Genomic DNA, 19,617 nt, shown 5'->3' with positions numbered 1-19,617 from the left:
ACAGTTAATTTAATCAAGACAGTGTGGTCTGGCATAGTGACAAACATATCGATTAGTGGAATAGAATTGAGAGTCCAAAAATTAACTGTTACATTTATGATTTATGGTCAACTGATTTTTCACAAGGTTGTCAAGACAATTCAATGAGGGAAAGAATACTCTTTTCAACAAAAGGTGCTGGGACAACTAGATATCCACAAGTAGAAGAATGAAATTTGGATTCCCTACCTCACAGCATGCACAAAAATTAACTCAAAATGGATCACTGGCCTAAATTTAAGAGCTAAAACCGTGCAATTCCTGGAAGAAAAAGGAATAAATCTTTGTGACCTTGGTTTATGGAATGGTTTCTTGGATACGACACAAAAGCGCAAATGATAAAAGAAAAAAACAGATAAATTGAACTTCATCAAAATTAAAAACTTTTGTGCATCAAAGGACACCACCAGGAAAGTGAAAAAACAGGGACTTCCCTGGTGGTCCAGTGGTTAAAACTTCGTCTTCCAATGCAGGGGGTGTGGGTTAGATCCCTGGTCGGGGAGCTAAGATCCCACATGCCTCGTGGCCAAAAAACCAACCAAATAAATAAATAAATAAAACAGAAGCAATATTGTAACAAATCCAATAAAGACTTTAAAAATGGTTCACATCAAAAAAAAAAAAACCAACTTAAAAAAAAAGTGAAAAAATAACCCACAGAATGGAAGGAAAGATGTGCAATTCATATATCTGCTAAGAGACTTGTATCTAAAATATATAAAGAATTCTTACAATCTAACAATAAAAAGAAAAATAATCTAATTTTAAAAGGGCTAAGGACAGAAATAGACATTTCTCCAAAAAAGATATGCAAATAGCCAATAAACACATGAAAAGATGTTCAACATCATTAATTATTAGGGAAATGCAAATAAAAACCACAATGAGACACCACTTCATACCCATTAGGATGGCTATAATAAAAAAGACAGACAATAAGAAGTGTTGGTGAGGATATGGAGAAATTAAAACCCTCAAACATTGCTGGTGTGAATGTAAAATGGTGCAGCCACTTTTGCAAACAGTTTGGTAGTTCCTCAAAACATAGAGTTGCCATATGACCAAGCAATCCCACTCCTAGGTATCTACCCAAGAGAAAAGAAAACATACATTCACACAAAAACTTGTACACAAATGTCCTGAGCAACATTATTTAAAATAGCCAAACGTGAAAACGACTGAAATATCTATCAACTGACTAATGAATAAACAAAATGTAGTATATTCACACAATGGAATATTATTTGGCAATAAAAGCAAATGCCACATGCAACAACATGGATGGACCTCAAAACCAGTATGCTAAGTGGAAGAAGCCACTCATAAAGGCCAATATATTGTATGATCCAATTTATATGAGATGTCTAGACTAGACAAATCAATAGAGACAGAAAGTGCGTTAGTGGCTGCCTACGGTTGAGGGGAGGGGAGTCATGGGGAGTAACTGCTAATGAGTATGAAGCTTCTTTTAGGGGGGAATAAAAATGTTCTAAAATTGATTGTGGTGATGGCTGCACAACACTGTGAATATACTGAAGACCACTGAATAGTACCCTTTTAAAGGGTGAATTTTATGGTGTGTGAAATATATCTCAATAAAGCTGTAACAAAAAGATGGAAGCAATAACAGGATGTCTGTGTGCTAATGGGAATGACCTTGTAGAGAGGGGGAAATTGAGGTAGGAGAGAGAGGGGGATATTGCTGAAGCAATGTACTCAAGTAGGTAAGAGGATGGGATCTAGTGCCAAAGTGGAAGGACAGGATTTTGATGACAGCAGGGACAGTTTTTCCATAATAACAGAAAAGAAGGCAGAGTATATGAGTACAGATGCTGCTTGGTGGTTGGATGTGGTAGTGGGAATCAGTGGAGGTTTTCTTTTGATGGTTTAAAATTTTCAGTCAAGTATGCAGCCTGAGCCTAGGATGGGAGAGGAGGTGTTGGAGATTTGAGGAGAGAGAAGGTATGAAATAGTTATCTAGAAGGGTAGGACAGTGAATAAGGAAGTACAGTGGAGCTGGCAGAGTTGGATTTAAGCAGGGCTGGGGTTTTGCCTGATAAGTATGCTAAAGTGACAGAGGGCAAGGGAAGTGAGGATGTATGCAAGGGAATGATTATTATGATGGACCACGGAATCTAAGCTGATTAAAGGAAGGACATGGGAACATGGAGGAAGTAAAGGGTAGTGAAAACGTTCAGTTCCAGTGGCATTGAAGGATTGTTGGAATTGGGGTGCTAGAGGGAGTGAGCTAGAAGGATAAGTACTGGTTGGAGAGCAGGATGCCTGAAACTGAGATTACGGAGGAGATGCAGTCACAGGTACTGATAAGAAGGGTAAGACTATCGGGGTGCGTGGCTGAGGTGGGGCTGAAAGGCAAGAGCACTGTAGAAGAGCAGACAGAACTGAGAGACAAGACCACTGGAAGGGTCATCTACGAGGATATTAAAATCACCAAGAAGTAGGACTGGAGTAGTGTTATAGAGTGACAGTGAGCTAGTAGCTAAGTCCTTCTAGGAATGAGGAGTGACCGGGGCAGGCATGTGTGCATGTCTGTACCTGACTATAACACACAGGTAGGTGATGGTATAGTCTGATGATTTGAGATTTAAAACAAAGTGGTTGATATTTATATAATCTTAATGTATCTCTCTACAAATTACTTATTAATTACAAAGGAAAAAGAGTAACTACAATGGAGAAACCTGGAGACACTAACTTAAATAGTCAATGTGAACAAAACCAGTATTGGGATAAACTGACATCATGTGCCTCCTGATATAAAGCACTGAAGACACATCTCTTCTGTGGTATTCTTGCCAAAATTACATAACTTAACTGTAATCACAAGGAAACATCAGACAAACCCAAGTTCTATAAAATAGCTGGCCAGGACTCTTCAGAAGTATCAAAGTCATGAAAGACAAAGAAAGACTAAAGAACTGTCCCAGATGAAAAGTGCCTAAGGAGATATGACAACTAAACACAATGTGGGATCCTGAATTAGATCCTAGAATAGAAAAATTATATTAGTGGAAAAACTGATGAAATTCAAATAGGTTCTGTACTTTCATTAAGAGTATTGTACCAATGTTAATTTCCTAATTTTGATAATTGAACTGTAGTTGTATAATTTCTTAACATTTGGGGAATGTAAGTGAAGGATATATGGGAATTCTTTGTACTATTTTTATAACTTTTTAAAAGTCTGAAATTATTAAAAATAAAAAATTTTAATTCTAAAAAACCAGAGTGTTTAAGGAGGAGGCAGAGAAAATGTCTGGGAAGGACATATAGAGTGAGGACACCTACCCCCATGTCCTGGCCTCCTGGCAGCAGGGGTATGAGGAGGCTGCTGGGGGAGCAGAGCGCTCAGGGGAAAGCCAGATGTCCACTCAAGCAGTGGTTCTCAGTGGGGGATTGAATAGACAGTCAAGGGGTGTTTCGGAGACATTTTTGACTGTCACAATAATTGGAGATTATAGTGACATTTAGTGGGCATTGACCAGGGATGCTCAGCATTCTGCAGTGCACAAGACAGCTCCACACAGCAAAGAATCGTACTGCATCCCATATGACTTTAGAATGTTCCACCAGACAATCACGTAGGTGAAAAACGTGTTCATTCATTCATTCAACAAACATTTATTGAGAGAACCTACTGTGTCCAAGCACTGTTTTAGGTAATAGGGATACATCAAGGCACAAAAAAGACAACCATCTCTGCCCTTCTGGAGTTTACAATCTAGTGGGAGAGCCAAACAATAAACAACAAACATAATAAAGATGTAAGATATATTATGTAAGAGGGTGAGGAGCACTATGGAAAAAACAGATCAGGGTATGTGCTAGGGGAGAGTTGCAATTTTAAACAGGATGGTCAGGGTAGGCCTCATTGAGAAAGTGACATCTGAGTAGACGCCTGAAGGAGGTGAGGGCATGAGCTTTGTGGATATTGGTGGGGGGAAAGCATTCTAGGTACAAGGGATGGCCTAGTACAAGCCCCTGAGGTGGATGTGTGCCTAATATGTTCAAGTAGCCTAGAGGAGGTCAGGATGGGTGAAAGAGAGGGAGCAAATGGGGAGAGTGGTAGGAGATAAGGTCAGAGAGGTTATGGGAGCCAGATCATGGATTTTAATATATAATGACTTTTACAGTAATTCAACAACCATATAAATTGAGGGAAGATTGCACTTTGTTTTGTTTAGAACCTCATGAAGAATTGTTCATCATCTAGGAAAATCGCATCACCCTATCCATGGTTTCTGAGTCACAGTGGAGCTGTCACACTCCGAGGTACAAGCATCGTATGTGCAAGACCATTTCATTATGTCTTCTAGTGGAATTATATCCCAGCCTTTACATATTGAAATACATATTGTTTTATTATAAATTATTTTTCCTTTACTTCTCCCTTACATTGAATTAGGACATTATATTGGTTTTGGGGGGAATTATGTGTGTAGACAGATTCTATTATCTATGCACTTCAATTCAGAACAGTGAAAGAGATGTTTCAAAACATACATCATAAAAATGGAGTGTTGTGTTCAAAAGGTATGAGAACCACTACGGCATGGCAAGAAAACAACGGGACTATTCAGAAACCAGGCAGAAAATGAAGGGGATTTTGCTGATGACTGAAGGTGAGTTCCAGAGGCCTGGTCAATTCCAGGGCTGTATGGGAATGTAACTAGGAGACCCCTGGTCTCTGATCTTCTTGTGGAGACTAACATGATACAGGATAAGGGCCAGATCCACCTTTTCATCTAAGCTGCTCCCCACCCTGGGTGGGGGGGTCTCACCTGTTTAACACAGTAGGGTGGGGAACAAAGAGGGTTCTCTCCTCAATGAGGCCAGAAGCAGCCTAAGGCCAGGCTCCATTTTTTTACCCCCAGAACAGACAAGAACCCCAGACTAAGCTCATAGGCACTCTCAGGCCAAGCTCATTGCTATAAACAATGCACCTCTAACCTGTTTAGGGATGGGAAAGAGGCAGAAAGAGGAAAAGCAATAACAGAGAAAGACAGAAGCATTCAGAAAGAAGAACCAATTGGGGTGGGGGAAGGGTCAGAGACAGACAGGGAGAAAATAAAGCCAAAGGCCAAGAGAGACTATATTCTTTTCAATCATAACTGTCATTATTTATTGAAACTTTTCAAGGGGCCAGGCGCTGGGCAAAGTGATGCACTGTATTGTCTCAGGCGGAGATTATTAGACTCCCATTTGACAGATGGGGAAACTGAGGCCCAGCTGGGTGAGGCTCAAGGTCTTACGGCTAGTTTTAACTGGCTGGGTCAGGATTCAGCCTTATAGGTCTGGGCGGTCTACTATGTCTCAGAGAGGGAGCCAGACAGAAAGATAGAGACAAACAGACAGAAAGATGGAGATAAAGACAGAGAAAGGGGGAGTGGGGTGGGCAGAGAGTGAGAGACAGACGGAGACTTACAGACACGAAAGCAGACGATCACGTGAGCTGCAGACCTGCACAGTACACCGTTTCCCAAGAGACAGGAATGGGGGGAGCGCGGAGGGTGGGCATGGGCGGTGGGCTCCGCAGGGTACTCACCTGGTTGCCGTCTGGGGGGCCGCAGGAGCACTCGCCCTCCCCTTGCTACCCGCACGATACTCCGCACCCCGCTGACCTAGGGTTGAGAGGCCGCCCAGGTAAAAGCTCGCCCAGGTCCCACCCCTCACGCGCTCCGGCCCGGCGTCTTTCCCCCCGCGTCCTCCACCCACCCCGTCTTCACAGCGTCTCACCGGGAACCTCGGGCCGTCGGTGCAGCCGCTGCCTCGCGCGAATAGATTCCAGGGACCGGCAGCTGGATCTCGCGAATAGACTGGACGCGTCCCTCCCGCTTGCTGGAGCGCTAGCGGGGTCGCAGGCCGCCACCGCTACCGACGGCTCCAGACTCCCATTGGAGGAGTGCCCTCCTGTCTTCCCTGGGATTGGCTGGAGATGGACACACTTTATTTTTACCCCCCAAGCCAGGATCCAGGCCGAAGAAAACCCGCCCCTTTGGGGGTCTTTGATTGGTTTATAAGCCAAGCCCACCCTTTAATAGGATTGGCCAGGAGGAGGATCTTCATCGCTTTTTGCCAGTCCATTCGACAGGTCTTCGGGAGGTTAGTTGGGAGAACGCAGGCGCGAACCCCAAAGTGAGGCCTGGCGCGAGTCACAGGACAGTCGGAGTTGCGCGGCTTCTAGACCTCTTATTCTCCGTAAGCCACCTTGCGTAAGCCACCGCTCCGCTAAGAGACACGCCTCTGCCCCCATTTTCCCATAGCTTACCGCCACCTGCAGGGATTTCTGAGCCAGGTTTCTCTCGCTCAAAGTGAACGTAGTTCCTAGTTTTATTCCTGGAGGATGAGGTGGTTATAGGGGTCTGGCCAGTCACCCACCAGCCCCTGCTACTTACTGATTAAGACATTGGTCGAGTGACAGCCTCGCTTGGAGCCTCAGTTTAACCATCTGTGAAATGGGAAGATAATTTAAAAAAAATCTTTCCTGAAAATGCCATTCATTCAATGGAGGATTCAATGAGAGAACATAAATTAATTGCCTGGAGCATAAATAATTAAGGTCTCCTCTCCCAATTCTTGCCTTTGCCGTTGTTTCAGACTTAGGGAACTATGGCCCAGAGAGGCAAACTGTTTGGCTTGAGGTCACACAGCAATAAGACCCAGCATAAAACCCAGGCTTCTGTCCTCCAAACGAAAGGGGTTTAAGAAGAAAGGAGATACAGGAAGGCCCTTCCTATTACCAGGGTTTCTTAATTTGGGTTCGCAGATCTCACTCCAGTCCAGTCCAGGGGCAGGGTTTAGAGGGGTCCATGAATTTGGATGGGAAAAAAATTACATCTTTGTTTTCACTCTCCTCTAATTGAAATTTAGCATCTTTTCAGTAAAGAATGTAACTCACCATAGTATAATAGTGATAGTACCTGTGACTCTGTCACTAATAGAAATCACAGAGATTTTCATATCATATTATAGATGTTGTACATTTCTTGAAATATCATGTAATCTCATCTCTATCTCAAAATCATGATTGTCATTAGACTCTCCATTAGATCTCACAAGGAGCATATATATTACTATAACATATTTGCTTTTCCATATTTTAGTAACTTTTTCAATATAGTCAATATTTTGTGGTTCTAGGTATTTTATTTTATGCATTCAAAAGATACTGTTTTCTGAGAAAAGACGCATAGGCTTCACCAGATCACCAAACAGGTCCATGGCACACAGAAAATGTTAAGAACACTTGTCTTCAACTCTGGGCTCCAGGGGGACAAAGACTTGGTCTATTCATGTTTCCTTGTTGTAGTCCTATCACCGAGTTTCTATCAGGCACACAGCAGGTGCTCAGTAATGTTTACTGAATGAAAAATAGGATGCTTCCTAATGAAAAACAGGATCCTCCACACCCCCAACTGAGGGAGCCACTGATGGCCTTTTTGATCACCAAAGAAAGAGGGATCTAGTTTCCTGGATCTAGTTTTGTCCCTGCCAATCTGCTTTTATTCACAGAAGTGGGTGGCACTTTTAAGGTCTGGCCCCAGGAAGTCCTTGGAACCTTACCCTCAGGAGCAGGGCTCTCTGCTCCAGGGGAGTTGGGTGAGTTGTGAAGGATACAAAGACAAGTAGCTTCGGCATGGGAAAGGCCCTGGGGCACATTGGGCCTATGACTCCTCATTCTCCTCCTGGTTTCTGTTTGGGGTCCCAGCAAATGGGCCCGTCTTCACTGGTCTTCAGCAAAGACTGTATTTTGGAGTTGGATGTGACCTTAAAGACCTTCTAGAAGAGTCTTCCCTTTTGGAGGACCAGACTAGGCAGGACCTGAAGCCACACCACACACTGAGGAGTGAGGGCACAGGGAAAAGATGTCACCCTAGGCAAAGAACATCTTCTCCTCCCATGCCTCAGTCCAGGACATGAGCATCCTGGCCAGCTATATTAGAATCCCATAATTGGGTCCTAACAGTGTCCCTGAAGTCAGAGGCCCTCTCTAACAGGGTGGGTGAAGAGGGGCCTCAAATGCCAGGATGAGGGGCTAGGGATTTGATTAGAGAAACAGAGAGGAATTAGGTAAGAGCATGATGAAGGCCAGGCTTCAGAGGTCTGCTTCAAGGCTAGACTCCATCTTGGGATCTTAGGCTGGTTGCTTCTCCTGGGCTGATCCCCCAGCATGATTAGCCTATTTGCAGATGGGAAAACTGAGACCCTTTATAGAGGGTGAGGAAGTCACGTTGTGAGCCAGAGTATATTGAGACAAGGATACCCAGGCCGTCTCTCTCTTGAACTGACTGGGATCCTCTTGCCAGGCTGACCTCTTCCTGGCCCACTCCAGGTCCTTTGCCCCTCCTGCTTCCCCTGCCCCTCCACTTCATCACATGCTCATTGGGACTGGCTCCAGATACTGCACATAGGTGTCTCTTCCCTCTGCACAAGATGCCTTGACTCAGCATCCTGCACTCTCAGCTCTGGCCCTGGGGCAAGATGTTCTCCTTTCTGAGCCAGAGTCTCCTCTATCCACTTCTGACAGTGTGGTCCCAGGTCAGAACCAGAGGCATCCAAGCTTCCATGTTCTCCCCAAAACATTCATCAGAATCTGGAGTATGTCCAAGATCTGGTATTCCAACCATTTCACAGAGGAGGTCCCACAGCAACCTGGCAGTCATACCTGACTTCTCTCAATCCCTCTCTTCCTATACCTAAAGCCTGTTGATTCCAGCATCTTAAAATCACAGAATACACACATTTCTCGTACAGGAGAATTCCAATTAATTTATGTAGATACTTCCCCCTCGAGGAGTTGGAGGATAACTCCCCACTCCCTAAGCACGGGCTACACTTAGTGGCTTCCTTCCAAAGAGTACAGTATGGAAGGTGGGGGAATGGAGTAATTTTACAGTGGAGAAACCTGACATATACTACCTAAGCCAGGTGATCAAGTTAACATCAACAGTGATAAGGCATATCAATAGCGTGTACCCTTGATAGGATATGAAGAGAATGGTACTTTATTTCTGTGGTCTTCCTTTCCCAAACCCATAACCCCAGTCTAATCATGAGGAAAACATCAGACAAATCCCAGTTGAGGGACATTCTGCAAAATACCTGACTAGTAGTCCTCAAATGTTGATGACTCCAGGTCATCAAAAACAAGAAAAGTGTGAGAAACTGTCACAGCCAAGAGAAGTCTATGGCAACATGATGATTAAATGTAATGTTGTGTCCTGGATGGCATCCTGGAACAGAAAAAGGAAATTTGGTAAAAACTAAGGAAATCTGAACAAAATATGGAATTTAGTTAATAATAATGTATTGATATTTGTTCATCAGTTGTGACAGATGTATCATACTAATGTAAGATGTTAACAATAGGGGAAACTGGCTGTAGGGTATACGGACACTCTCTGTATTATCTTTGCGATAATTCTGTAAATCTAAAACTTCTAAAAGAAAAAATTTATTTTAAAAACCTTCCATATTGCCCCCATCACGCCACTCTCACCTTAGGTATAGCGTCAGCTTCCTCACTGCTCTCCCTCCCTCCAATCCATGCTCCGGGCAGCCAGCAGAGGGCATTCTGTAAAACGCAAATCTGACCGAGTCTGAAGACTTCCAGCAAAGTAAGGGCGTTGGATGGAAAGTTTGGGAGGTATATTACAGAAGACATACCCGGATGTCTGTGTAAATTATCGTTATGATCCAGAAAGAATCTGGGAGGTTTTTCTGGTGTCCGTGGAAATAAAGTTACTGTATCCAAAATTTAAAGCCACTGGGCCTTTCAGACGCCCAACTCCCGACCACCCCCCACCCCCGGTCACACAGCTACATAGTAATTTTCCTTTGCTTTTCTTTTATCTCTATGCAAACTCCCCAGCCTGGGCTGTCTTTTCTTGCCTTCTCTCCCAGGTCCAGCTCCAAGGATCCTGCACCCCCTTCCTAAGACGAGACAGCACTCCGGCATTATTGGATTGTGAAGTCCCGACCGATATCATTTTTATTTTACTACATGCGAACAAGAAAAATGGATTCCTCTGGCTCCCCCACACTCAGCTCATACTAGGCCCGAGGAAAGGTTTGACGCACGATAAATAAAAAGATGAATCACTGAATAAATGGATGTTCTAGGGCCCAGGGCGTTCCTGTGCGCCTGCGCGGAGGGGAAGGCGTGGGATGCTGTTTGCTACCTGCCTGGGTCTGCTGCGGCCGCCCGGAGAGGGAGGGGCTTCCTCGGCCTCGCCCTGCCATTGGCCAGGATGGTCCGCATTGGCCTGACGCAACATTTCTGCGGTCCCGCGGAGCTCACCCCCAGCCAGCCACCCCCACCCCCAGCAACTACCATCTTGCAGGCCACTGCGTAGACGAGGCGGCTACTTGCGGGCCTGTGGGAAGGGAGACTGGCTGCTGGGGACCGCGCACCGGGTGGGACAAAAGACTCGAAGCAGCACTTTGAATTTGCTCAGAATTTTATTAGGATTACCAGGGTTCACAGGGAACGAGGCGGGACTTCTGGGGGAGGGGGACCAGAATACCGCAATGGCGAAGCGGCCTTGCATAGACACCGAGGCGGGCTAGCGGGCACAGCGGGGAAGGGCGAGGGATGGAGGGAAAAAGAGAGACGGGAGAACAGGGTGGCGGCAGAGACCCCCAAGGCCACAGCGGCCCTCCCCGCTTTGGGATCAAGGGTGTCCACTCCACACAGCACGAGGAGGGGGATAGAGGGGCCCTGACCAAGGCATCACAATAAATACGTTTAGCAGCACACAGAAGCCTGCGGGAGAGGAGGGCCAAAAGGAAGGGGGAATCCCCCTTTCCCTCCCCCCAAAATAAGAACTCTGCAATTACTAAACCATAAAAATAAACTTTAAACCCGTGTACGAAGTCAGTCATCCCCCAGAAGTGCAATATGGGGCCGCTCGGCCCTAGCTGATAGGGAGGGCAAATGGGGCAGGGGGAGAGGGATATAGAGAGGCAGCCCCCGCAAGGGTAAGACATTTATCCCGTTTTGCCCCTCTTCCCTGGGTTGGCCCAAGGGTTTGGGACCTGAAGCACCTCCTCCATGTCAGAGTCTTCTGAGTCTTCCCCTCCTTCTGAGTCTTCTTCGATTCCTTCCTCCTCCTCACTTCCTTCCTCATCATCACTGTCCTCACCTTCTTGCTCACTGCCTGTACAGGGGAGAGAGAAGTAAGGAGGGGAAAATGGAGGAGGATGGTTAGGTGGACAGGTAGATGTCACTCTTAACAGGGAACAGAGCCCACAGTCAGGGCTTCTGAGGGGCGGGACCATTCACCAAAAGCCTCTGCTTGGAACAAGCAGCCAAGTCTGTGTGAACTCAAGTCCAGAAAGTAAGGGCGAGTGGGAGGGAAGCAGGAAGGCAGAGTGGGATGCCTCTGTCCTATCAAAATTGATACATCTCTGAAAGTAGCTTTTTCACCCCCTGTATACAATGTGTGTCTCTTCCTGAGCTCTGACCTCAGCTGAATAAAACTTGTTCATCCAGAGGCAGCTCCCTCTCTCTTTCTCCCCAGTCTGATCCAAATAGGCCTCAGTCTGTCGTCTTCAGCCCAATTCCCCACCCCGGCTCCCACCCTAGGGTTGTACAAATAATTCTGCCTCCCCTTCTCTGAAAGAAGAGATGCCACCGAGTAGGAGGGGATGGGGCCGGCAATTCCCTCTGTTTCCCTACCTAGAAATATGTCTAGATTGTGTCTACTCGCTCATTCAATTCCTCCTTCCCCAGTGCCCTCAATGGAAGTTTGCCAGGGATCCCATGGTCAAAACCCCCAGGAGTGGTTGGTCTTCCTGCACCTTCCACCTACCCCAGGGGGCTGCCTCTCCTCCATCTGCCTGCCTACAGCCAGGCTCAAACATATCCCTTGTGTGCCTTCTGCCATCCCCTTCCTAGCCAAGGTTTGACTCTACTGCCTTAACCCCTGTTCATTCCCTCCCCATTCCTACTGTGGTCTGGCTCTACCCCCACCAATCCATTGAAACTACTCTTTCCAAGGTCACAGATGATCTACTCAGCCCCCAATCCGATGGACACATCCCAGTCCTCATTTTACTTGACCTATCAGGAGCACTGGACACCAGTGACAATCCCCTCCTTCTTAGAATGTTCCACGACCTAGTGCTCCTCCTAAGTCTACCCTCTCAGAGCCTCAGTTTCCCCATCTATAAAAGGAGGATTAGTAGTACCTACCTCATAAGAGTTGCTGTGAGGATTAAATTAGTCAAAGCAAGAAAACCATTTAGAATAGTGCCTGGCACATAGTAAATACTTCATTAACGTTAATTGGACCCAATTAACGTTAACCGGCCCCAGAATCCAGAGGTAGGATTCTGCTCTGGCTTATCTCCTTTCTGTACAATTTCTGACTTCCCAGGCATATCACCAACCACCTGCCTCTAAGCCACCCATACCTTATGTCCAACAAGCCCTTCCAACTCCATGTTCCTCCCTGCATCCCATCAATCCCACCACCACGCCCTTCCCCATCCCAGGAAATGGTGCCTCCTTTGGAGAGTCATCCAGGCCAGAACCAAACCTAGCAGTCACCTTAAATACCGCCTTCTCCCTCAACCCCCCATATGCGACCCTTCTTCAGCATTTCCCAAAATGTATTCTTTGGTGGACAGTGAACAATGGCCTTTGTGATCAAGATGTTTGGGAAATGCTGACTTCCACAATGTTTAAATAGGTTTCTTAGAGCAGGACTTATCAGAGCCTTTAAGGTGCCAATGTACATGTGACTCTACATAAGGATATTATTGTATGCAGTATTTCCCCAACATATCTGACCACTGAACCTTTTTGTGAGCAGCTTTTGGAACCAGTGAAGGGTCCTCAGATGACAATTTGGGAAACCCTGCCCAACATACCATGCATTTTCACCCTTCCAGGTTCTTTTTCATGTGATCCCTTCCACCAAGAATGCCCCATAATGCTCCTTAATGTGAAGGCAGCCTCCAATTCAAATGTCACTTCTTTTCTCTAGTTCTCTCCTTCTTGATTCTGGAGATAGAATTAGCTCCTCCCTCCTCTGGACTCACTGAGCACACTGTTCACTTCACCCCCAGCTCCCCAAACAAGCCTGGGAGTTCCCAGAAGGCCAGGGCTGGGTACAGAGTGTGCTGAATTGCAATATGTTTGCCATTTTTTTCCCTCTATCTGTGTGAGAACCTGTCTTACTTAGTATACCACCCACTGCCTCCTATCTCTTCTCTCTGCTTCATTTGTCTTGTGCTCTGTTACAACCTATCTACCCATCACCAAGAATTGAAATTTGTTTTGGTTTTGTTACATTTGTGAGCTAAATGTTCCCTGACCTTGCTCTGTTTAAAAACTTACTCAGAATGCTTTTTTTTTTTCTCTACAAGAGCAGATTGTGCTCATGCTTTGATACTCTGACCATGGGCAGATTTTCTCTGAGAGAAGAGAAAGGAGGTAAGACAAGAGGTGAGGGTCTAGCTCACCTTCCTCACTGCCCTCCTCCTCTTCTTCCTCCACTGATGATTCTTCTACAGAGATGTTCTCTACCTCGTCCTCATAGTCATCCTGGTTGGTGCTGTTATGGTGATCCTTGTCAGAGTCTTCAAGGTCATTCTCATAGTCTTCAATGTGTCTGTCATCATCATCGCTGCCTTCATTGTCACCTTCATTGCCATCATCATCACTACCTTCATTGTCACCTTCGTTGCCATCATTATCTTCAATATCACTGCCGTCATTGTCTCCATTGTCACTGTCGCTGCTGTCCTGGTTGCTGCCGTTGCTGCTGTGGTTGCCACCTTTGGGGTTCTCATCATCACCATTGGGGTTCTCATCACCATCAGTGTTCTCATCGTTATCATCAGTGTTCTCTTCGTTGTCATCAGGGTTCTCTTCATTGTCATCAGTGTTGTTGTCTTCAGGGTTCTCACTGTTGTCATCGGGGTTCTCATTGTTGTCATCAGGATTCTCATTGTTGTCATCGGTACTCTCATTGTTGTCAGTGGTCTCGTTGTCATCAGCACTCTCATTGTTATCAGTGGTTTCGTTGTCATCGGGGCTCTCGTTGTTAGTGGTCTCACTGTCAATGCTCTCATTGTGGTCAGGGCACTCGCTGTCACAGAGGCTCTCGCTGATGTCAGTTATCTCGTTGTCAGTGGTCTCGAAGCAGTCAGTGGTCTCCATGAAGTCAGAGATCTTGATGTCATGAATGGTCTCATTGTCGGTGATACCATCACTGTCTGAGGTCTCTCCAATAATGTCTTCCATGATGTGATAGTCATCGGAGTCTTCCACGATCACCACCTCATATTCATCCCTGTTTTTACTGTGGGGAAGCCTGGGGTTGAGTATAGGGTTGGTGGGAGGTGGTGTACCCAGAGCAGACACTGAAAGGTGGTAAGTAACTGGGGAGGCAGTAGGCTACAGGGGTTCCCAGGGACGAGGCTAGGTGGGGAGAGTCCCATTTCTGCCCCTGACTACATAACCTCAGGCCGATCACACCCCATTTCTGGGCATCACTCCCCACTTGTAAAACATAGTGGACTGGATTATCTCAAAGGTCCCTTTTGGCTCTACAAATACTGTGTGACACTAGCCTAGTCTTTGCCCCACCCTTAACAAACCACCTCTCAGCCACCAACCCCCACCATCACCTTTCTTCCTTTTCTTGCTTCTTTCTGCTTGCCCTGTAGCCCCCTTCTCCCATCATGTAGTAACGCACAGGGTTAACCCACAGGTCATTCTTGATAATCTGTTGAAAGAGACGGGGGAAGGGAGAACAGAGTTATGAGTACAAGCCACAGAGCCTACTCCCAATACCCCACGCACCCAGGGGCAAGCTAGCAAGGCCTTCCCTGGCAATGCCAGGAGGGGCCCCACCTCAGCAATCCTGTCGGCCTCTGGGAGGCTATGGTTTGAGAACCAGCTGAAGAAGCTGTGGCTGGCATCCTGGTTCCTGTGCCTGTGGGCCTGAGGTTCCTGGCCCCGGTGCCAGCGAATTGGGGTGGAGTGAGACACCAGCCGGCCTGGGGGGAAAGGAGGCTATGGAGAGGGCGCTGGACAAGGATAGATGGGGTGGGGGGCATGAATTTGCTCTGGGACTGCCTCTTACCCGAGCGGTTGCGCTGGAACTCCTTGACGATCACCATATTTGTGAAGTAGGGGTTTGTCTGGAAGTACAGCTTCATTTTGTAGCCCATGGAGATATGTCTGAGATCCTGTACCTGCTCAGGGTGGGGGTAATGGTGGAATTCCCACCACACCGTGACCCCTCCCACCCAACCCCCCCTCACCTCCAAGGACCAGATTCCTTGCCCGGTCCTGGTAGAAAAGATATCTCTTTGGCCTGACCTGCAGATTGGTCAAGTAGCGGAAAATGTCTTCATCGCGTTGGTTGATCAAGATTGAAATTTTGGGGTGGTTGAGGAACTGATGGAGGGAGCAGTTTAGGTCAAGGAGTGACTGTTCAATGAGAAGGAGGGAAGGAAGGCCAGTCAGGGCTAGGCAGGGCAGAACAAAAGAGAGGCTGGAGCAGGAGAATTCCTTTTGTGGTCAATGGGACATGACCCATACTTTTATTCCCATGATACTGTCTGCGTGGTAAGAGCCTATGTTTATAAAATGTCAAACCTCTGTATTAAGTGGCCTTGCCATGGTTCATAATTGCCGTGTGTTTGGGTGCTGGGAGTCTATGTCCAAGTGATGTTGTGTCTCTGGGTGCTGAGGGCTTGTGTTCACAAGACATTGTGTGTCTGGGGGCTGAAGGCCCATGTGCAAATGATGCTATATCTGGTTGCTGAGGGCCTGTCATCACACGATGTTATATATATTTGGGTGTTATGGGTCTGTGTCCACATGATGTTGTGTATCTGGGTCTGAGGGTTTGTGTCCAGGTGATGCTATGGTCTGTGTACTGAGGACCTGTGGCCACATAATACTGTACCTGGGTGCTGAGGGCCTGTGATCATGTGATACTTTGTATGAGAGTGCCAAGGGTCTGTGTCCATATAATTCTATTAGGATGTTAAATCCATGTGTTCCTAACATGTTGCATGGTCCCCTAGAGATAAACTTATCACCAATAGTGAATTCTTGTTATTTTGCCCTTTCCTTCATTTAACTCCTTTCTCTCCATTCCTAGGTACTCCTTCTGATCCTTCAGGGCTCCAGCCCCTTTCTAGCCCCCTCCTCTCCAGCCAGGATTGGGGTCTCCCTAGTATCTAAGCAGAGACCTAGGCTTGCACAGCCATGTGTGACTTGGGCACCCTTTCTGGGCCATTTCTCTGCTGTGTGCCCTTCTCCTCCCTCTTCACTGTCTCTGAGTCAGTTTATCTTCTGTGTGACCCTCCCCTCCTCCTTTCACCATCTCTGGTCCAATTTTTCTGCTGTGTGCCCCTCTAGTATCCTCCCCCTTTCACCGTCTGTGATCCATTTTCTTTTATGCTATGCTCCTCCTCTCCCCCTTTCCCATCTGTGGTCCAATTTTTATGCTGTGTGCCCCCCTCCCCCCTTCACCATCTCTAGTCCAGCTTCTCTGATGTTTTGCCACACTCCTTCCATCCCTCCTCCACCAGACCTCGTCATTCTTCCAATAGGGGCCCGCCCCCACACCCTTTCACCCAGCCTGTCCCTCCCCCCACCGCCCCCCATTTCTGGTCATGGGCTCCTGGCCCATGAATATAGATGACAAGGATACTGCTTTGACCCAGAAGCCTGGGATATGCTGGATGATGAGATCTCTGCGCTCCAGGAAGGGTCTTCGCATCTGGATGAACTTGCGCTTGAGACGGAGGAAGGCCTTGCCCGCCTTGATATTCACCGCCTCCAGGTCCAGCTGAATGTTTTCCAGCGCCTGCAGGATGCACTCTATCTTCTCGGCATTCTTCTCTCGGCTTTCCCTCTTCACCTTCCTGGGCTTCCTCTTCCTCCTCCTCCTCCTCTTCCTCACACTTTCCTTTTCATCCTCGTCGTCGTCTTCCACGATGATGACGGTCTCTTCCCTCCCCCTTGGACCGGCTAACCTCTGGTACCCCCGCCCCCCTGCGCTACAGGTTTCTAGGGCCTTCTCTCCTGCAAAGCTGCTGGGCTCCGTCACCTGGAAGTCAATCTCCAGGCTTCCCCCAGAAACCTCCGAGGGAGAAAGCGTTTCCAGGCTCTCCGTGGGAGGGGGCGCTCCCCCGTACCCTGACTCGATCGCGGGCTCCCAGCCGGGACCCCCAGCCCCCAGGGTGAAGTACGCGCGGATCCCCCCCTCCTCCAGAATGACATAGGGCGGCGGCGGGGGCAGAGCGGGGCCCAGTCCCACCCCCCTCATGTCAGCCAGCACCTGTGCCGCCTCGGTTTCCTCCCGGAGCCTCGGGCGCTGCTGAGGTGGAGGCAGGGGCAGGCGCAAGAGAGGTGGCGGAGGAGGCGGCGGCGGCGGCGGCGGCGGCGGCGGCGGCGGCAGCTCGCTCTGAGGGGACTCGGAGCTACTGAGGCGGCGGGCCTTGGCCGGAGGCCCCTCATCCGGGCCGTCCATGGTCACCGCGTTCGCACAGCTCAGGGGCTCGCGCTCGCCCCTTCGCTCTCAGTCAGGCCGCCGCTGCCTGTCACACCTGAGGCAGAGCCGCGCCTCACGCGACCAGCTCTGCTCTCAGCCTCGCTCTGGCGCTCCCTCCCACAGCGCCTGCCCTACTCCCTCCGCGCCAAGCGCCAGACCCCGCCCCCTCGCTGACGCCAGGGGCCATCCCGCCTCTCCATTGGCTGCCAGCCGCCGCGGCTGCGCTCGCGGCCCCCCGCCCCCTGCCCGCTCGCACGCAATCTGCTTGCCAACACCGCACCTCATCACTTTCCCATTGGCTCCCCTCGGGCCCGCCAATCACCGGGCCACCTCCCTCAGCGACCTTAGAGACGGTGCAGGACGATTGGCCTCGGGGAGAGCTGAAGGGAAGAAGACCCTCTACCTCACCCTGCCGACGTCTTATCCAATGGGAGAAGTACCAGTGGTTCTGAAGACCCAAACGCAAAACAAAAAACAAGCGCAAGCAGTGAGCGGGATGTGCTCAGATAGACTCAAGAGCCTCGCTGTCGTTCTCCCCCTCCTCTCCCCTCCCCGTCAGCAACTACGCACTTCTTAAATCTGCCCCTGCCCCAGCCCTGGCTTTCGCCCCTGCGGCGGCGAACTCGGAGGCGGCGAACTCGGGGCTCGGGTGGCACTCAAGGAACCTGGGGTTTAGAAATCGAGGGTCTTTGGTTTGGGGCCAGGTTTTGACGTGGCGTTTCCCATTTCTGCAAAATAGCTCTAGCAATAATAATTGCACCAAAAAAAGTAACTTCCTCTGCGTCATGAAAATGATTGTGATTCAGTTCATCTGCTAGATCTTTCTAGGACTTTCTATCTCTTCATCGACTCCATACTTCTCCTTCCCATCCTTTCCTTTCCATTTCCTCAGTGTACGCTGTTTTTAATTCTATTTTAGATTTTGGGGAGCCAGCTGGATGGTCTCTCGTGAGGCACGGTGGTGGGGTTCTGGCTTAGGTGTGGGATTCGCGTCAAGGATCTGCTCCTCACTTAAACCCTGACCAAATCACTGCCTCTCTCTGAGCTTGTTTCCTCTCCTGTAAATAAGGAGTCCCTAAAAAGACATGTAGGAAACTGCCCATTGCAGGCTTGTTGTGGTAGCAGAGGATTGGAGGCAACCTAGAGACCCATCACCCAGGGGAATGAATAAGAAAAATGTGATACATGTATAAGATGGACCACTAGAATGAATTAGGTCTACATACGGCAACATGGCTGGATCTCTCAAAAACAGAATGTTGAGTGAAGAAAGAAACAGAACAAGATTTATAGTACAATACTGTTTATGTAAATTAAAACACATAACAATACCATACATTTTTCACAGATACACATATATGTAAATAAACACATGAACGGTGGATTGGAAGGACATACGTTAAATACACGAGAGTGGGTGCCTATGTGGAAAGGGGCATGGGATCAGGGATGGGTGATGAAAGGGACAAAACAAAACAAAATAAAAAATATAAGGGCCTCATATGGACCAATGATGATATAGTGTGCCAAGAACTGAGGAGTATGGTCAACTCAATTCTGTGCATCCGAGAGAGTAATTGAGTGCCCAGGGAACAGGCTGGCTGGGGAGACTCCCAGGCTTTTTTTTTTTTTCCCCCTGTGACATCCCTCCCTCTGAATTTAATCAAAGCTTACCAAAATCCGAGCTGTATACAGTGGACCCTTCCGAAGGGCTCCTATCCCAGACTGAGCAGTCCCTCCAGAAGCCATTATTTGTGTGTGGGGGGGGCGGGCATTACCTAACCCCAATAGTTCCCCCCAAGTTTGATCCCCAATTCCCAGTCCCCATTCTCCATGGTGGTCCACTTTCAGGAACACCTTATCTGGCTTTTTGAGAGGAGACTGATACAGGAGTTGGGAGTGGTACCTGGGGGCTCCAGGCTTTGGAAAGAGATGGGGTACTCAAGTATCCTGTCCCCCGTGTTCAGAGCCTGGGCCAAGGGAGGAAAATCTTATGAGATGGGAGTCTACCCTCTTGCTACATACATACGTA

The 19,617-nt window shown here is 48.0% G+C and overlaps 1 protein-coding gene across 1 annotated transcript; it reads right to left on the bottom strand.

Moving 5' to 3' along the window:
- Window positions 1–10,502: 10,502 nt before the first annotated feature.
- Window positions 10,503–17,704, bottom strand: TSPYL2 (TSPY like 2). Its single transcript, XM_061178882.1, has 7 exons — window positions 16,743–17,704; window positions 15,398–15,475; window positions 15,159–15,270; window positions 14,927–15,072; window positions 14,701–14,798; window positions 13,531–14,372; window positions 10,503–11,219 (listed from the first exon to the last, which is right to left on the bottom strand). Exons 1-7 carry the CDS (start codon window positions 17,562–17,564, stop codon window positions 11,050–11,052), a joined length of 2,268 nt encoding a protein of 755 aa, XP_061034865.1. The 5' UTR covers window positions 17,565–17,704; the 3' UTR covers window positions 10,503–11,049.
- Between the last annotated feature and the right edge of the window lie 1,913 nt (window positions 17,705–19,617).

The sequence above is a fragment of the Eubalaena glacialis genome, chromosome X (genome assembly GCF_028564815.1).
Source record: "Eubalaena glacialis isolate mEubGla1 chromosome X, mEubGla1.1.hap2.+ XY, whole genome shotgun sequence".
NCBI lineage: Eukaryota > Metazoa > Chordata > Mammalia > Artiodactyla > Balaenidae > Eubalaena > Eubalaena glacialis.
The sequence above is the reverse complement of the archived record's forward strand: the minus strand, read 5'-3'. Positions and strand labels throughout refer to the sequence as shown.